The sequence below is a fragment of the Amblyomma mixtum genome, chromosome 4 (genome assembly GCF_055824585.1).
Source record: "Amblyomma mixtum isolate Tamu chromosome 4, ASM5582458v1, whole genome shotgun sequence".
In the NCBI taxonomy this organism is placed as follows: Eukaryota; Metazoa; Arthropoda; class Arachnida; order Ixodida; family Ixodidae; genus Amblyomma; species Amblyomma mixtum.
In genome coordinates, this window is record NC_143015.1 from 92177291 (window position 1) to 92197753 (window position 20463).

Genomic DNA, 20463 nt, shown 5'->3' on the forward strand with positions numbered 1-20463 from the left:
CATTACACACTTACCTTCGAGTGGACAAACGGAAATAAGACAGCCAGAAGGCACAAACCCACGTATGGTGCCGTGATTGCAGAGTACACCATTATTAAAATCTGAAACGGCCACATTTAAGTAATACTTTGCGTCATGAACAGTGATAACCCTAAAAAATTTCTGATCGCAGGATCCGCACTACAGGTTGTCAAGGGAAAGCACACGCGACAGAACGTTTCTCACAAGAAAATGCAAGAGCTCAGACTCGCTCGCAGCAGTGCCGGTAGAGCGATCTCAGGAAGGCTCGGAATAAACGCGGTCACCCGCAAAATCCAGTCCATCGTCAGAAAGGCAATCACGGTAAAGCCATTACCGAAACACATGCACATCGTCCACCACGAAGAAAGACACAAGGTCAGAGCACAAGCCCTAGCCAAGAAATTTGAGGGTGACCGGATGTAATCTACGTAGACGCGGCCGTTTACCCAACACCCCAGAAAGCGTACGCAATAGCCGCGGTGGCTAAGGAAGGCCAACTCTTCGCGAACGCGACTGCACGAACAAACTTTTCAGAAGTAACCGAAGAAGAGGCAATTGCCTTAGCGCTGACAAACCCGCGAGCGGGAGTGATTGTCAGCGATTCAAAAGGAGCCACTGGAAATTTTGCCAAGGGCAGAATATCTCCCATCTCATTGGAAATTCTCAAGAATTAACCGATAGACCAAGAAACACGTGGAACTGATGAATGAGGCAGCGCACGATAAAGCTCGAAGATTTATCGGCCGGGCTGAGGATGCTAACTCGGACGTTGGAATGTCAAGAGGCGGCCTTAATACCTCACGCGAGATCACGCAGCGCAGGCTAGAACAGATAATCTTTCAACCTCCGCATAAGAACCAACCAAACAACAGGAGGTACTATGGAGACAACTCCAAACTAAAACTCTCCTACGTAACCCCGCTGTCCTAAGCCATGTGTACCCGGATAGATTCAAACCGGAGTGCAGCAAATGCGGCGGCAAAGCCACCGTAGACCGCATCTGCTGGGGCTGTATAGCTCGTATTTACAACTCCACTTCATTCGTAAAGTTATGACATACATGAGCAGAAGAAAAATCATGAGATACAAGCTGTAGTCAACGTCAACGGAGACGTGCCAACCAAATTATCGAAGGTGGATCATTCACCCATTACGGTTCTTTGACTTTTGTTCTGGCTCTTATTGGCACAAGTCTGCCTCCTTGTATGTAACCAACTTCGTGAGTGAAGTTCACTTGTAAGTCAACTGTTTGCGTCTACACTTGTTGTCTTGTGTGCCTACTAACGCTGTTCAGTAAAGGATACCCTATGATACTCGGACTTGTCTTTGTACGCTACAAGAGCCAACAATACAACACCACGAAGCCCAACAGGAAAACTATTCTTATGTATTTGTAATTCCTCGGGAGCCCGGCGCACAAATACTGTTCCTATGAGTTTTGTGTTTATTCTATAATAGTTACATCCACCTTCAGTTACATAGCTCATATATGCGAACCACGACAAGAACAACAACCGAATGCCATCTCAGAATCACACTCATCATAACGAACCCATGTCTAACTAGGAATGAATACACGGATCTTCAAGATACAAAGGCGCCACAATCTCATACCTGTGCAGGAGCGGAATACGTGCAAATCTGGGAAATTCGCAGGAAGTTTCAAATGCAGCCTTATTCGTACTGAACGCAGTTTTTCCAACAACAAAAAAAATCACAAGGACGCCTAATTACCTTGGGCGTTGGCAATGCGATATCATTAGAACCTGATGATGCCTTGCAGAGAAGTGACATCGCTTCCCTCCAGCCAATCGGAATTGTTCGATCTGCTGACGTCAGTTCCGTCCAGAAAATGGGCGAATATCGCAACCGACGACACAGTTTTTTCCACGATGAGGATTTTAATCGCTTCGCATTAAAACATCGTTGCTATAATCTATAGTTCTCTGCTGCGCGCGATGACAGTTATCTGTTTTGTTTTTTTTTGTTGAACTCATTCTCTGCTCTCCTATCAGTTGCTTTGTGAGAACAGTGCGTATTAAACTCAAAGGTCTCGGTGTGTTTATTGGAATTCTTCTCTTGCAAAAACATCATTACTAAATGCATAACTGATTCCTCAAAGAGCTGCTGAATATAGAGGGCTACTTACCCTTGTTACGGACCCCATGTACACGACAAGGGTGCTATAAATGGTCATTATCAAGCCGAGCAGCAAGGCTGTAAAAGGAAAGGGCAACAGATAATAAATTTTCGATGCCGACAAGCCATTCGCTAGTAAACACATTGCGAAATTTTAACAGCTGAAGCAGTATTAGCCAGCATGCTTGCAGTATTTAAAACATTCTGTGAGGCGTTCCGACCAAGAAGGCTCCCAAGATTTATTTCGGCTTGTCTTGCGGTACTAATCAGCCATAACTTAGGCTTTCCGGCCTTTCAACAATAGAAGGGCCTGTGGTTGCTCAAGGGGAGGGTGAAATTGAAATAACTTGCAACGAATGAAATTCCGCATTCGGAAAGTAATTGCACGCCACTCATAGTACCGTACAGTTGGCGCTACTTTAATTCTGTAGATCTTTTAATAAGTATCTGTACAGGATTTTTTAATGAGAAAGACACTTGTGAAGACTTGATTCAAACGATCTCACAAATTATCACATTATATGTGTTATTTTTCCGAAAGAAAACAGCTAAATACATAGGCTAGAAATCTTAATGCTCTAATTCGGTAAGGTAGCACCACTGATGACTTAGAACGACTCGCAAAAAAAAGAGAAAGACTTTGTTTGAAGACCCTCATGCTGGCGCACTTCCGTAAGGTGCAAGATGTGGTTGCTAAGTCCATGTAGGGCTAGAGAGTTCTTTGTGAACCCGTCAGTCCAGTTTGGAAGTCGGAGTTGAAGTAGAAAGAGGGCCGTTGAGTGGTTGAGTGGCAGCTATAAATTACAGTCGTTAGCTCATTACCTTCCACATACCTTAAGCGCATTTCAAAACACCACTGACTATAAAAGAAAGAAACTACAGAACTACTTTTTAACGTTGTAAATACTTGTGCACAAATAATATCATTGTTATTATTTACTGCGTAGTTCAGCTCGGTGTGCTACTTGTGTTTGCTTCTTTGTTTGAAAGCGTGTCATCTTCAGCTGTCTGTTTGTTCTTACTTTTTTTTCTCTGTACAGGTAGGAATTTCAAGACGTTTGTATATCACTGCCTCTGTTCTATGCTTTGTGTTTTTACCATTTATTGTTATAATATACTTTATAGTTACTGGTGGTTTAAAATTAGTTGTCATATGCCCTACGCTTTGCTTTGTATTGGTTTCCCAGACTTCGTCAACCTGCGTTAGCAGCTTTTTTCCAGGAAACCATCCAGAAATGTCTAATGAATTTTGTGTGATAGACGATGAATTCCGCTAAGACTGCTGCTCCTCCTCATCAGCAGCAACAGCAGACTTACTTCTGCTCTAGGGCATGCATGCTTCCCACTGACCTATAATGAACACTCTCATGCGCCAGCAGCGGGGACCCTTACACCGCAAGCTTCCTTCATCTTACGTCTATAATACGTTGCAAAAATTTCTTTGGACACATTTAATAGACAATTTATAAAATTATAACCATATACTTTGAGGACACTTCAGTTTACAAGCTCTATATAGACTGCCCATTGACAGTGATACACCGTTTACAGATTTTTGTCCACACACTTTTAGTAGCCTTTTATCTGTAGACTAAGAATAAAGAAAACGAAATATCTCTAGGACAGAAATAGAGTCTAAAAGAGGTCTAAAGAAATTCTATCGACCATCTTTATAAGGAAGCAGCCTACCTGCGGCCCTCTGCTATGCTTCTGTCCTATTGGGAACCGCAAGCGACCATCCGTACCGACCCTCCTCATGACATGCACTGCGCATGTCTTTTTCTCATTTTGATTTCGCATAGCATGTCACCATATGCCCTTTTTTTACGGGGGGAACTTTTGCGGGAATCTGTTGCTTGCAGAGAATTTCTTGTGCTGCTTGCTTCTAAATAGGCTTCTCAGCATCATATTTTTATGCTTCTTCTCATTTAAATACGAAGCATACAGCTCCCACCGCTGCTATGCACGCGCGCTAGATAGGAACGGATGCAAAACAAATCGATCAACTTACCACTGCATCGCGTTATCAGGAGCACGTGCTCGTCAGCTTTGTTGTACCCCCTGGAGATGACGTCCACATATAAAATTGTTGCTTGGGAATTAATTGTCGACGATACGGTGCTAGAAACACACAAACCAGCATTACGTGTTAATGAAATCAATCTCGCCGTTTACAACACAAACAATATTAGCTTACTGCATAAAATTAACACAGATCCCAGCTCAAAAAAGGTAGCACAAAGAGCTTCAATGTGACTAAGATAATTAATACGCCAAATGCACTCACATTATTCAAACGAGTGATGCGAATCATAGACGGCACTTAAAGGTGGTCTAGGGAAGTTTTCGAGAAAAGCGTTGCAATCTAGTACCCGAAGATGAACGGCTTCAATACGTCACGGTTCTCGCAAAGCTTCAAAGCCATCCGCAATATACAACGCAGACTAATTGAAGCCCACCTGACATTCTAGTAGGATCCTATAACGTCAATCCGATCATTACAATCACCCCTGCGTTGGATATCTGGTCATGCTGGAATCGAGTGAAACGAGTTAGTTTACCTCAAAAGCGCTGTGAAATGGACATCTGGGTGCTTTCGATTCCGTGGACAAATCCAAAGTCAGTGGAAGACGCCGCAGCATACAAAGAGCAAACACCTGAATTCTACCAGAACACCAGGGAAAATCGCTCAATTTTACCCCATCCTGACAAGTCACTCAATAAGTAACAAGCACATGTAGTTCGCAAGGTCCTAGCTATCCCTCACCTAACCCTACTAAAGCTCTACAACTTCGGATGACGTGGCATAGCTCACTGTCCTAATAGTTCAGAGATCATGGCAGACACAGAAAACGCTCTCTACTATTTCTCTCACCCTACCCCGCCTTCCTGGAGTGCATGGCTTCACTCAGGCTCGGCGGATTATCAGCGGGCCTGGGCAGAGCAAGCGCTCTTTATCACTAGGCTTGAGCGCATACCTCAAATAAAGTTTTTTTCCTCCTCCTTGCTCCTGCCCTCACCGTTCGATCATGCTCTCCGTGAGCCTAGATGACAACGGCGCTATGTACGAGGGTGGCGCTGGTGAACTCTTGAGGTTAGGCTAGACTCAACATAAATACTCCCAGAGAGTCTAAGAGTGGAGATCCGCCGCTCGTGTACACTTTGCATACGCAAATTTTGTAAGTCGTGGGTTCGGACCGCACTAGCGACATATGGTTGTTTTTTCTTCAACTCTGTAGGGAATTACAGAAGGCCATGTTTGCACCTTGCGGGCGAGGCACTCCGTGGAGACAGAAGAGATCAGACGCTTTCCTGCCTCTCCAAAGGGGACTAGTGAAATGGCCCACTTGGGAGCGCTGCGCACTCGTGTTTCCCACAGAGGTCGCCAATGCGCATCGCCAGCACTGCAGAAGGCGCTCATTGGCTGAAAGGGAAGACGGACAAATGCGCCAAAAAAGGCGGGAACCGGCCGCGGCGGGAGAGGAACAGCACCGAGCAGTGATAGCGGGAGGATGTCAGGTAAATAAACACCTTTGCCTCATTCCTTCCTTGTCGCCATCTTTCCCCGACAGACTACACAGGTCGAAGATGATCTAAGTATACAGCGGCCTTTTGGGAAAGCCCAATAAACCTTTAGTACCGGGCAAAGCGTCTTAATCTATGTCGTTTCCTTCTTCGCATAGCCGCGGCAATGCCGTAAAGACAGCCGCACTTGGCGTGCGCTACTTGGGGCTCGGAGTTACCGGCCTAGGCCTCAAAGAAGCTCGACGCCCTAGTGAGAACCCCCACAAATGTATAATCAATTATATTTCAGCCATAAAAATAATTACTCTAATAATTTCCCATTGATCCACACCACAAATGAAAAACAAGTTGAAACATTCCTTTATGCATTTCTTGGTTTCGAGGAGTGTTGGCTGCCTTCGTATGTATGTCATAACGAGCCCCTCACTTCCCTACTCTTGTCTGCTCGGTTATCGCAGTCTGTGCCGTAGGGAGCGTAAGAGGGTTCTCACATAGCGTCTGCCTTCACCATTCGATCACGTTCTACTTGGCATTCGCGGTAGTACACAGAGTACTACGGTCCCCGCTATGGAAGTGGGTGGCGGTGGTGAACACTCTTGAGGTTAGGGTACATGCAAAATAAATATCCCCTGACAGTATAAAATCAGGCAGCTGCCTACGTAACTCAGTTGATAGGGCGCTGTACTCAAAATTCAGAGGTCGTGGATTCGGATCTCACTAGAATGATGTGCTTGTTTCTTCTTCTACTTTCTAATCCGCTATCTTTCAGCAACAAAATATTTACTCAATTTCTCACTGATCCATGCCACAAAAAAAAAAAAGAAGAAATATCCTTCTCTGCTTTCCTTCGTTCCAGTGACTTTTGGCTGCCTTCATATGTATGGTAATGACCAAATTCACCAGAACTTACGCATCGCAGTATAGTTGCCCGCAAAACTAGAGAGATGAATTGCAAGCTTCAATTTCCTCTTAATGGCCTTCTGACCTCCGATATGATACACTGTACACTCTCTATACTTGCCAATCTTTCTTCTACCACTTTACCTTGTTCCGGCGCAAACGACACCAGCCATAAAGAGTCCGGCAAGCCCAGGTATCTTAATAAGCTCCGTGCTGATATAGTAGGGCACGATCTGAAATGAGACGGGGGAAAAAAATCCGGTCTGAAATTTTCGGATAAAAACACTAAAATTTCTAAATATTCAGCGCAGTCAAATACACACTTTCAAATGCACGCAAATGTACGTTATTTGGGCAGTATTACCCAAACCACACTTTTCACACTTAGCAAGAGCATAGAAGTGCTTCGCATACAAACGGCGTTAATACAACAAAGACGTTTCAAAAAGAGTCGCATAGCACGGGACAAGGCTCACATGGTCGATGCTGGTAATTGCTCCCCTCAGGCCTGGGTCACAGCCGCGGAACCAGATGGTCATTGCCACTCCCATAAACAGGCACACAACGTATACCATGGCCATCATAATAGATGAAGTTACAGCGGTTCTGCGCAACATGAAATGGGATGTTAGTCACGAATTAATAACATATCACTGGGGGACAGATTACATGAGCGCTGGAGGAACTGCGAATGTGCAACGATTAATTACCCCCTTTATTGTTTCCTAATTTGGATGAAATTTTTACGTAGCTAGAACGTGAACTATGGTGCCGGCCTTTTTTTTTATTTTCTCCTTGACTTTTAACAATAATCATACGAAAACAAATGCGATGTTTAAAGAAGTATAGACACCAGAGTTTTTCTTACGTGCTTTCTTCTTTCATATGATGGCTTAGAATTTAGTATGCACAGAGTTCCTACTTGTATTCGCCTACAGCCACTAGATAATTTATAACTAAATTTCGCCTTGACGCTGTTTTCGTTTCATCAACCGAACGATGGCTGTGACGTGTGGTTGGTGCTTAGGTCACGTGAGACATAAAGAAACTTTATATAACTGCTGATACGTCATTTTTCTCATTTAAAATATTGATGCCGATTTGCTTAAGTGTTTTAGTAAATTAAAACTGCATATCAGAGGTTTAATTTAAGTTTTTTTAGTGCCTCATGTGACCCAAATACCAACTACACGTCACAGCCAGGGTTCGGTTGACGAAACCGGAATGGCATGAAGGAAAAAAATTAATTATAAATTGCTTAGTGGCCGTAGGCGCATACTACGAGGGGAACCATGTAATCTAATCCCAAACGCATAGCTAGAAAAAAGAAAACATGCAACTAAAATTATGTGTCTGTGGTCATTTAAGCTTTCGGCTTGACGCGAAAAACTCACAGGAATACCTCATTGCATTCTATGTTGGCAGTGGGATAGCATTATGAACTCTTGATGTTTTTATCTGTGTTAAGTTACTTCCAGTTTGGTGACGTCATTTCCCTCAGGCAATAGGAGAATTGTAAGAGTAACGAAACTTGTTTCCCCCCGATAATAATAATAATAATAATAATAATCTTTATTCATGCCTACAGGTATGAAAAGGAGTCGAGGGAAAAAGCCACAAAGCTTGACAGGCCCTCGACCCCTGGTACTCAGATATCGGCAAGCAGGGTTTTTCTTTTCACAGGGTTCTTTCCTGGCACGGCACAAGCGTACTTCACAAAGACAATATTACATGTTGATACAAAAATAACCCTATGAGAAAAGAAAACAGGAATAGATACACAGTTAATAGAACTAAGAAAAAAAGAAGTAAAGGAAAAAAAAGAAAAGTTATAAACATGATTTGACATAATGTACAAAAAGGGCCTTACAAGATATGACACTTAAATCAGCGTTGTTGTTTTGCAGTATAGTGAGGTGTTTTGGTAGTTGATAGGATAGCAGTTGTCCATAATTGTCCTCGTAGTTTCTATATGTCATGGAAAACTATTGCGTGTGTTATACGTCTGATTATTTCTAGTTAATGAGGCCAAAGTTTGCAGTTGTTGCATATTATTTCGTACTTCCTTCTTAAAGCGCGATAATAACTGAAAGCTGCACAAGGAAACGATTTTCAGTGCATTTAAAATTATGAAATAGTTGGTGGTGCTTTCTTCGCCATTTAATTGGAATAAGCATCGTATGGCCTTTTCTTTTTTTGAAGAACAAAATTTTTTCCAAGATTACCAAGGGACGTGGTACCCCAGACAAGGTGACAGTATTGTAGCTGTGAACAGAATAATGAGTTATATATAAGTTTTTTAATGTTGTTAATGAGATCGTATTAATAATCCATGGAGAAGCTAGCGACGGTACTGTTTTGGCAAGAAATATAACACGTTCGCGCTGGGATACTCGAACGGCTGGGTCTTGTCGACGCTTAGGCTTTAGCTCCTGGTCATGGGTAGGAAACTGTATATTCAGTTTCGGTTTCAACCACTGCAGTGCAACTGGGGAGCAGAGAAATGTTTAAAAGCGAGGAACTCCTACACACTCAGCATTGGTGCATTATTGTGCGGCACACAATAATTTTGCCAAAATAAGCTTGCGTTTCTGCATATATAGCGTTTCCATGGTCCCACCTCCCTCCACCTCCGCCGGCCTACCTTTTTCATCTACTTTCGGCATCTGCCTGCATCAACATCCGGTTAATCTGCCTCTCCGGTGTAACTTTCGGTTCAAAAAAAAAATTGTTAGGTGATTCTCGGTCGATTGTATGAATGCGTTAGTATTTTGTATTGCTGGTGATTCTGTTGTAGCTCCGCCTTAAGGGAAACGACTCGATAGCGTTATTGGGTTAATGGTCATATATGCGGCAATGGTGATTTTCTGCTTAACATTCATAGATCGCTTGTATTGGCTCGTGAACGAAGAATTACAGAAATATCAACAATGTACCGTGTCAGTTGGCCCTATTTAATGTCTAAATTTTATATTTTACAGAAATATTGAGAAAAATGACAAGCTTCGCAGGCTGCCGGAAGGTGCCTTCCGTTATCAGCATCAAGAGAGTTTGCATTCTCTTTTAGCCTGTAATTCCCACACATATTCATATGTCCAAAGTAAAACGCCACAGGTGAACGGCATATTATATGTTTCACGTAACTTGAACCAAGGATTTAAAAAAAGTTGTAAACGCTGAAACCAACGATACATTGTTCGCCATCATGTGGCCCTCCTCAGAATATTTTTTTATTGCGCTGGAATAGTTAATTAACTAAGATGAATGATGCAAATTTTCAAATGTTCATTTTAGTGCCAAGAGCGTTACGTTAGGTTGTAGAGCAGGTTTAGAAACAACCGATCCAGTTTATTGTATCATCGTATCTCCTACGGGGTCCTTTTTTCCGGTATATAAAGAAAGCCCGCGAAATATGAAAAACTACCACGTGACTGCGCTCGTGCGCTATCGTATTGCAGCGCTCTCAACGGCGCTTCGAGCAAACGGAGCGTGCCCGCTGACCGCGAAGTGAACGGCCGGCGCTCTTAGCAGAGGCTTGACAGCGGGTCAGCACTTTCCGCAGCGGCGCGCCGGCCGTTCACTTCGCCACGGTCAGCAGGCACGCTCCGCTTGCTCGAAGCGCCGTTGAGAGCGCTGCAATATGATAGCGCACGAGCGCAGTCACGTGGTAGTTTTATGCGAAGCATATTAACGTAGGTTTCGGGCCTTCGCGCGACGCCCGGCGGTGGCCACCACTGACCTTCAAGTGACCTTCAAGTAGGTCACGTGACATGACGTCACGTGATGACGTCACACCGGCTGCAGATGGGGCCTCATATCGCGCCGTCGGTCGCCTCCCGGCGGTGGCCACCATTGACCTTGAAGTGAGATCACATGATGTGACGTCACGTGATGATGTCACACCGGCTGCAGATGGGGCCTCATATCGCGCCGTCGGACGTCGCCTGGCGGAGGCCTCCACGCTTCGGTTCGCGCCGTCGCGCGCGACGCGGCGGCGGCGCCACCATCGCTACATCATGTGATATGTGACGTCACGCCAGGGATGAGGCGGCGCGCGCCCGCCGTCGCGTCAGTCTCTGCGCCCGCAACCGCGCCAGCGTTTTGGCGCCGGGCGTGTATGCGGTCAAGATGCCTCCAAACGCTAAGGACATGCTTCGCATCCACTGGGCTTAACCTTGATAAGCCTCCAATTTTTGCATATTTCGCGGGCTTTCTTTATATACCGGTAAAAAGGACCCCGTAGGAGATACGATGATGCAATAAACTGGATCGGTTGTTTCTAAACCTGCTCTACAACCTAATGTAACTCTCTTGACACTAAAACAAATATTTGAATATTTGCATAATTCATCTTAGTTAATGAACTAATTAAACGCAATAGAAAATATTCTGAGGAGCGCAACATGATGGCGAACAATATAGCGTTGGTTTCAGCGGGCTGCAGTTTCCCGCTTTTTTTTTAAACCCTTGGTTCAGGTTACGTGAAACACCCTGTATATCATTCCTATAGCACATGGGACGTAAAATTTTCCTTCGTGTTCACCGCATACTATCGTCGCCAAGTCATAGTCTGGCACTCAGGCGCGGAAAAAACAATATCGAGACCGTGTCGTGATTAAATTAGGTAGTATGAAAATTTTTGAGTGAACATATAGTAAAACGTCCCATTTCTTAATGTTAACACGCACCTGAACAATGGGCGTGCTTTTTGACATAATTTAACTTCTTAATGACTCGACAGCTGCCGGAAACACTAGACGACGCCGGCAGTATGCATAAAGTTTTGTGTGCTGTTTCTTTATAGGTCAGGCTGTGCATGATGTAGAATAAGTGAAAACGAGTGGTAACATTTTATACTATAGGAATTCTTGGGGGAAAAAATCAGCCGCATGCAAATTTTATCAGTCTCTTTGTGATAACGGAACATAGTTTAGAAATATGGCAATTACGGTGATTAAGTACACAGTTTATTGTCCGCGTTCCGTACCTGCCAAGTCGCTTTTTTAGTTCATGTGCCAAGTCATAGAAATTACTGTTGGCGCAGCACCCATGTTTCGGAAAATGTTGATTCATGTAAAAACTTTTTTTGCAGCTTCGATTGGTTAATCGTCTTAAAAGTTCCTATTACCTAAGCTTTATAAGCCAAAAACAGAACTGCAACTACTGAACTAAAAACGTAGTTTTGATGATGATGATGATAGGGACTTCTTATGGCGCATGTGCATCCGTGGCCAAGAGCACCATGGCACAAGGTATATTCGCATTGCTCTAGGTGAGGTCAAAGACCCAGTTCCCGAGCATTTCACCCTGATTAAGCCGAGCGCCAGGCCAGTGGAAAGCTTGTACCCATTGTATCACCGGTGGGTACCCGGCAGCACTCGGGATCGAACCCGACACCTCCCGCACGCTAGGCGGATGCTCGACCACTAGGCCACCACTGCTGTACAAAACTGTAAAGTTTTTTCTCCAAGGTGGCGAAAAACATCAAAGCGGAATAGGCCGAAACGCTAGGAGCTGTCCTGAATTCCTGATTATAAGCACGCGAGCAGCGTTGCTACTCCATGAAGAAAATCAGTGGTCACATGAAACGTTAACTCCAGTAACGTTTTATTGCCAAGGCCCACCAACAGGCAGCGCGCCGTAGCCACCTTGAAAGCATCAGAGCAACACTTCTTGCACTACTCTACTCCTAAGGCTCTCCTCGGCCAGGCTGCAACGTACTATTACATTACGAAACAATACCCTAGCAATCATGGGCCCAGTGGCGCCGTCGTATAAACAGCGATCATCGTTTATGCAGTGTGCTTTCAGAGTAAGGCATGTTCTAAAACGCATTTGTTTCTCCTGAGGTGTTTCTCCATGCTCATCAGGGCTACTGGAAAATTTTCTCATAATTCTACCATGTCTCTTGAGCCTCTTTGGTCATTTTCTCTCTTCGGCGCAGTACGTTTTAGTTAACAAAAAGAAAAAAAAAACTAAAGCGACAGTCAGGACGCATATTGATAAGCTAACTCTCGAACGTGATTTTTTAAACGCCATTAGCTACTAGGTTACACCACATTTTACCACAAGGGCATGTGGGCATGGACACTGGAACCACACAAGAATGTAATGCGCTTCTCACATGCTAGCACAACTAGGAATCAACTTACCAGGTCTATGACCTTTATTGAACACATGAGTGTTTTTAATGACACTTCTACATGCACAAACATCACTGGTTAAAACTTTGTTTGAACCAAGGTTAGCAGCATACGAAGAGATAAATATTTACTGTCATAGCATTAGAAGTCCCATCAGAAGAAAATGCGTCCTCGACCACAAAATTCGGTCTTGCTAGAGGGAAAGTGACGTCACTAGCGCGGCAGTATTGTCACTCCGGGTAAAGGTGTCAACAGTTACTAAAGCTAACACACTGCGAACACATACTAGAATCAGGTGCCCCTGTGAATTTCCTTTTTGAGTTTTGAGCATCAGAGTTGCTATTTGCTTTCGATTCAAACTATATATTGCTTCGTTCAGTAATAGTGGCAGTAATAATGGCATGTATATAGCGATAAAAGGTCTGCATATAATTATACTCCTAATGAGCCCAAGCGCTATTTGCTATCGAAGGTGCTTCACAACGTAGAACGTCGACGCCCCGGTTTTTTTTTTTTTTACTGTCACTGGCCAACGGACTCTGTTTATGTTCTCTTCTTGCTTAGCTCCGAGCATACTATGTTTATAAAGGGTAACCAGCAATAAAATAATTACGGCGCTTATTACCTTTGTGCGTCCTTCAATGTCCGAGATGCCAGAAGTCTCTGGACAACCATTTGGTCGAGACACAGCCGGTGTATTGCAATCGCCGAAGTTCCCAGAAAGCAAGACCAAACGGTCTCATCACTAGTCAAGTCGAAGCTGAAGCTGCGAGAAATAATTATTAAACAATTTAATCGCACTCTTCACGGATCTTGTGCTAAGCTGAATACTGCTTACATAAGCGTCTTTGACTGCCACGCTGATGTTTAGGAAAAAAGTGTTTCATTTGTAAAGCCAAGCGTTTGAAAGCTGATATCAACACTTTATAAATAAGGACTATCTTAAAAAGGCGGCTTTAAAGCAAGCCCATGTCGGAGCGTTTCTTAATTGTCGCTATTTTTTTCCTCAGGCTGCGCTATTGCATTAAAACTGTTGCTCGAAGATTCATGCATTTTTTTAAGCGATGTTGTTTGCCTCAGGGCATAGAACGGTGTGTAATGACAGATGAGGATGCCTAAATAAATGAGCAAAGGCTCGCTGATCTAATGAAATCGAGCAGTGAACGATGATGAGGTCCTTGTGTCCAAGCCGTGTATGAAGCACTATTGTTGACCGAAAGACCCGCTGCCGTCAGGTGTGCCGAATTCTTGTCCGCTTCAACTCCAGGCAAACGCACAATAGGTGGTGAATGTCGGCCTCAACATTTCGGTTCTTACAGACTGGACACCCGGGGCGGGGACATAAACCTTCGAATTGCGGCCAATTTCGTGCCACGGCTGCAGTTAGGGCAAGCCCGACCCGGATCCTCCGAAGCGCTACCCCCTCTGCACGCTTCAGACCACGGGGGAGGGATGTTGCACACGGAGGGATCAGAGCACGTGAGCGGCGCCGGAGATTTTCATTTCTTGTTAAAAGGAGAGTACTGTCAGCCAGAGTGTGGACTTGAGGCAAAGACGAAGTTGGTGTCGCAAGGCCGGTCGCAGAATCTGCGCGGCTTTGAGAACTCAGGAGGTCTCGTGGGACCGACTAAATACGGATTGGCTGCGGGATGCGTGCTATTAGGATCGAGGTAGCGTGGTCGGGCCGGAGAAGGGACGAGGAAGGCAGGAGACGGGGTTACGACGAGATAAAACATGGAGGGAGAGCTTTATACAGGAATATTTACATTATTTACAACAAGAGTAACTGAGAATGACTTCTCAGTTCAAGGAAGCTTTTTCGCTAACGGTAGTGCACTGGAGTCCACACCACAACACCCAGTTAAATAGTCTTCGTATTTCCCAGATCCCTGTTTGGGGAATATAGTTCGAAGAATGACGTCCAATCAGACGAACAGTTGTGGACACTGTTGATACCACCCCCGGCAGGGGCGGTGCTGGCTGTCCCGCTCTCTCGCAGCTCGGTCGATGGGAAAGGGCTGTGCAAACTGGAAATGAACCTCCAGCAGTCTACTAGCAGGTGAACGACCTTCCTCGTGCACATGTTTGACGCTTTCCTGCCGGATGTCTAAAACACGAGACGTCGAGGACACAGCCTCTTTCAATTAGCACATCATCACTCTGTCCGTCAACCCGAGGGTCGACTCGGCCACCGGACGCCGCCACGTCGCCACCACGTCGCCGCTGTTTCTGCCGCTGCTGCCGTCTTTGCCAGCCCCCGCCGCATCTTCGGCCTTCGCTGGTCAGGGTCCGCTGCCTTAATCCACTTAGGCAGGAGGGGAGCGCGAGCTGCGTTAATCCACCCACGCAGGAGGGGGGGGGGGGCATCCCCCCAAACACAACAGTGCCGCGAGACGATGGATGTCCCGACAAATGCCTGGGGTGCGACTGACGCGTCGTAGTAGGCGTGTGACGTGAAGGGCGTCGGTGCGAGTGACAATGCGGGCCGTAGGTAGCATGGGAAAAACGACCACAGAGCAAAGTTCCTCTTGAACCGCAAGCATCTGCACACAGAAGGAGGCAGGAGGTTCTGGGAGGCGAAACCTGGACGTTTTGTTTGCAAGGGCAATAAATTCCAGTCGCTGTTTCGCAGGCCTTAATGCTTGCGTCAATGTATAAAGCGATGGAGCCATGCGGCAGATGGGCATCTTGTTCTGATGGGCATCTTGCATTTTAAGTTCACCGCAAAACCTCTTCAGAATACTGTGCGTCAGAAATGTAGTCACCTCTATATTTCTCATTGTTAAAAAAATCGGTGACCACAGATTGCGGACTTTCCGCACAGAATCAATAAATACGGACGCTTCTAATTTGACCACTGCATTTTTTGCGTATATTAATATTTGTCCTATGTCCTGCATTCATGCTATTACTAAGCCTCTTGTATCTATTTATATTTTCTAGGGGTGTGCGAATATTCGAAATTTTCGAATATATTTCGAATATTATATTTTCAGTATTCGAATTCGATTCGTAATCCAAGTATTCGGGTTGTTTCGAATATTCGGCCTAACGCGAATATTCGTATCTAGCCGAATATTCATTGTGAGCACAGGCGTTCATTTCGGCCCGCAAGCCCTATCGACAGATACATAACAACATGGCAGCGCCTACACGGAAGGAAAATTCTTTCTTCCTCCAAGGGACATGCCGTAGCTGACTGCGCTGCCATGCAAAAGTCTCCGGACCACGTGTTCCTCTAACGAAGCCGATAGCTATGCTATTGGTCGGCGGGTGGAGACCGCACTTTTGGAGGTAAAAGTTAAATTTTTGTTCTTTCATCTCCACAAGTGCGGTGTCCAGCCGCTGTCTAATAGTAGAGCTATAAGCTTCGTTTGAGGAACACGTGGCCCGGAGTCTTTTGTCCCCGACTGTACCTTGCAATACGTGCCAGGTCAGTGCCAAGTGAGAGGGCATATTCTGTGGCTGGAGGAGTCGTTTCAGTTAGAAGAGGACTATTTCTGCCTGACCATGTGGTGCAGCTGGTTTTCCTTCCCGACAACCTTTTACGTCATCCCAGCAACGCGTTTTTGTGCTGATGGCAAGCTAGCCTTAATCAATGGTGTGTACTAGCCATCTTCTCTGATATTTCCACTCTTCTAAGAATAATGTTCGAGACTTTGATACTTTTTGTGCAGCCACACACACCTTTTGTGTTCATTTAATCATCGATAGTTGAGCTGTGATGTTCTTGGATGCACAAATAAATGTTTTGGAATGGTTAAATGCTTCTTTCCTTGATTATTCGATATTCGATTCGATATTCGGAACTAAGTATTCGTATTCGATTCGTATTCGAAAAATTTGATATTCGCACACCCCTAATATTTTCGCCTTTAGTTTTACTGTGTGCAATAGTTTCTTTTTGCTTATTTTCTTGTATATCAAGTGGTATTAATCAGGTTCTCTTGTACATTTGTTGTTCTTTGTCCCCCTTACTCAATTCCCTTCTCTGCCCTGTGGGTTATTATGAATAAATAAATAAATAATGCACGCAATCAGGTACGGGTGTTTTTATGCGCCAGAATTACACTCTGTATATGCACTTACTCGGCTATATACTTTTTCACATCGATGTCGCTCAATGGTTGGACTGTCGAGTTTGAGGATAAGGAGTCGACCATGACCTTCGTTATGAGAGCAGTCGGGGCAATCATCATGACGAGGAACTGTACACAGTCCGTCCACACAACCCCCCGCAGGCCTCCCTGAAATTGAGAATACAGTTTACTGATACTGTAAATGAATACGAGAAACAGGCTCCGACTGCTCATAGTCACTGTGGGAAATCCGTCGAGTTTACATTTTGTGAGCGAAAAACCTAACAGCAAGCACTGAATTCTTCTGCTCCTAACCTGAAGTAAGTGTTCGGCATGAAAGCAAAATATCATCAAGAAATTATCAAGGTCTGTACGCAGAACTATTAGATCGGAAAATGGACCATATTGAGAAGATATTAGGATGCTTTCACCTTAGTTTTTGTAAATTTTATTTTATTTTTTTATATTAATTTTGACCGCGATCGAAAATTAATAATGTGCGGTGCACACGCTCATACTGAATATGATAATTTTGTCTCACGCCGCGATATACCACTTGTAGAAAAAATTAACTTAGTTTATACTTTAAACTTTAACGTTTAACTTTAAAGTTTAAAGTAAACCTTAAAGTTTAAGTTAACTTAGTTTAGGTTAAAGTTCGACGGAATACCATGTGACTAGCATGAGACATTATTAGAAGGCAAATACTGGGTCACTGAACAAGTCAAAAACAAAATAAAAATGACGTTTCGGGTCTCGTACGAGACCCTTGTTCACAATAAGATTGTCCCGGAAAAGAGGGGCTTATATAGGCTTCAGGATTCTTCGTAACCTTCTTCCGTACGTCAGATGAAACGTGCCTTCATTCTTGTTCATCGTGTTCGTTGTCGCCTGGATGACCAAGGACTCCAGATGTAATCTTGTAGTCAAGTTTCGTTCGGTTGCCACGATGGTAGCTTCGTCCCAGCCTATCTCATGGCCAGTGGTGTGCACGTTTTATTGTGAACAAGGGTCCCGTACGGGACCCGAAACGACATTTTCGTTTTGTTTTTGACTTGGTCAGTGACCCAATCTTTGCCTTCTAAGTAATTAACTTGCTTCTGTCAGAGAAGTATTGCTTGAAATAAATGCATACAACGAACTAACACACAAGGCAGCCGAGCCACCTGCGAAAGCAGCACGTTGTTTTTGCCAGTCCAGACACGCTTTGTGTTCCTTTATAGGAACCCAAGCACTCTGCATTTCAGCGGAAATTCAGCTGATTTTGCGTCCATCTGTTCTTTCCATCCTTCTTTCTTTTCATTCTTCCGCCTTCTTCAGACAGAGTAAACCAGATCATTAAGCAATTCCACTCGGCTACCACTCTGCCCTGATGGTCCAAAGGACGTTAGCTCTTAGAGATTTTTGGGATATTTTTCAGAGCCTTTTCTTGCTACTAAGCTGGGATGGCTGTAGGCAGAAGCAAGCAAACGCAGCTTAAATAATATAAAGGCGCAACAGCATCAATACAACTATATTAGATTACATGCGACATACCAGTGCTGTGTACAGCGTCCCAGACAGACCAATGGCTACGTTGCTCCATACCAATGGAGCGTTGAACACTGGAAAAAGACATCACATAAAAAAATGCCTAAATAGCAAAATTCTCTCGGCAGGAACATTATTATGCAGACGTTCCAAGCATACTTCTATAAGCTTACGAATTAAGTACCCTCCATATGTAAAATATAACGGCTGATTCATTTTTTATTGTCAAATTGGTAACAGGGAACAGGACTACTCGAGTACCGGGCTGCCGCTGAAATTCTAACCTTGCTTTTATTGCGTTAGAAACAGCACAATATACTTAACGTTCCCTCAGGCAGATTCCGGGGACGAGCACATTTTCACAGTTATCGGTGACTACTTTAATTTTCTTACGTAGATGACATTATTCAACAGCCATTTGGAACACAGCTTTATTCTAAAATAATTTCCAAATCTTTTTTTAGTTCAGAGAGATCGTTTATGCATGAAAAGTTTCAGATCACAGTGACATGCGCCTAGCTGACTAAAACAAACAGGTTGAGCATATCTTTTGATAAGTGATATTTGCACAATCTTTTTTTTTATTATGATGACTACTGTACCTGTGGCCAGTGCGAGCGATGCTGCGAAAATGGAGATGGCGGCAACACTTTGCTGGAAGAAGAAAAAAAAAATGAGCCGACGCCGAGGCAGCGATGGAATAAAGAGCGCTAACGCACCTAACACATGTCGCCGGTTCGAATCGCTGCCGCGAGCTAGACACTAACTGAACCAGTAAGGTTATGCTGCCCGAAACGCGAAATCGTATGTTACCACCCCGAACACTCTGCGACATACGGTTGAGCCGCAATTATCATCTGAAGATTCGCAACGAGATGGCATTGGGGACCACAGGTCACCGGTTCGAATCGCTGCCGCGAGCTAAGCTCTAACTTAACTAGTAAGTTTATGCTGCACAAAGCGCTGAATTGTATAACACCATTCGGAACATCCTGCAGGAAATGGTTGGCACATAAATTTTAGACGAATGTCGGGACTAAGTGGCCCGACTTTGGCGCTTGCCAGACAGGGATATATATATATATATATATATATATATATATATATATATATATATATATATATATATATATATATATATATATATATATATATATACATATATGGGAACGACGTATATTATATTCGTGTTTTAGTGCTCGGTCATCACGCTGCCACCTCTTAATATTCTATTCCATTATGTAACCACCTCGGTTACCATGGCAACCACAGAGATACAATGTCTTTGCTATAGAGGCCGCCATATTTGATTCTATCCGTGGAATCAGCGTAAGTCGGAGGTTTTTTAGAGCTAACGCTATAAAAAATGCTAACGCTAACACTCTAAAAAACGAAAATTATGGCAGAGGTGCACACTTCAGCGTTCTCCGCATTGAAGGACTTTTCTGTAAAACCGGTGATACTGCAATATTTTCGGTTGTTTACAGGTGTGCCCTCGCAAAGCGCCAACAAGTGAGTCGTTTAATCAGATACACGTTCCCGCAGATTTTCATTGTTACCCTGGCGCTTCCCGCAAGAAATATTGCTTTATGTTGAGTATAGAGTACTATAAATTTTGGCTATTTACACCTCTGGAACAAGAACTTCAAAAGCAACAAATGACACTGCATCGACTATTCAGGACACTGAATGCTAACGCAAATCCCTGAGAAAAGGAAAACAAAAAATGCTTATGGGATAGACATCGTCCTTTCGCATACATCCCAAAGTGTCCTGGTTGTGCATACTAGAACGTGCAAATCAAAAATGAGCCAATATTCCGGATTTCAAACATTTGATTCACATTAACCACAGGTTCCAAGAACCGCCTGGCCTCCTCAAGCAACATTTCCTCTTATGGGCCTACTTTATTTATGCAAACAACAAAAACATAACCAACACAATAAGGTTCGATGGCCTATATCCTCGTGAAACCTGATTGAAAATTCAGTTTGTTCCGCCGCCAGCCAAACAGTTTCGTCCAAAACCCTTTGTTCAAGCAGTTCATCTCAGAAAAGCCGAGTATCAGGTCTGGGGAAACCTTGTACCCATTCGAAGTGAGTACCCTGCAACATTGAGCATTGGTG

General features: G+C 44.1%; 1 protein-coding gene across 1 annotated transcript in view; it reads right to left on the bottom strand.

The window, feature by feature from the left end:
• LOC149347423 (sodium-coupled monocarboxylate transporter 2-like) overlaps nucleotides 1-20463 on the bottom strand; it is a 45963-nt gene that overhangs the window by 18145 nt on the left and 7355 nt on the right. The window contains exons 3-11 of the mRNA XM_089587092.1: nucleotides 18940-18991; nucleotides 18344-18411; nucleotides 16818-16975; nucleotides 13354-13494; nucleotides 7062-7191; nucleotides 6730-6818; nucleotides 4172-4281; nucleotides 2171-2238; nucleotides 15-101 (exon numbers count right to left, since the gene is read on the bottom strand). Of these exons, the coding sequence (XP_089443218.1) occupies nucleotides 15-101; nucleotides 2171-2238; nucleotides 4172-4281; nucleotides 6730-6818; nucleotides 7062-7191; nucleotides 13354-13494; nucleotides 16818-16975; nucleotides 18344-18411; nucleotides 18940-18991 (903 nt within the window). The remainder of the gene's footprint in view (nucleotides 1-14; nucleotides 102-2170; nucleotides 2239-4171; nucleotides 4282-6729; nucleotides 6819-7061; nucleotides 7192-13353; nucleotides 13495-16817; nucleotides 16976-18343; nucleotides 18412-18939; nucleotides 18992-20463) is intronic.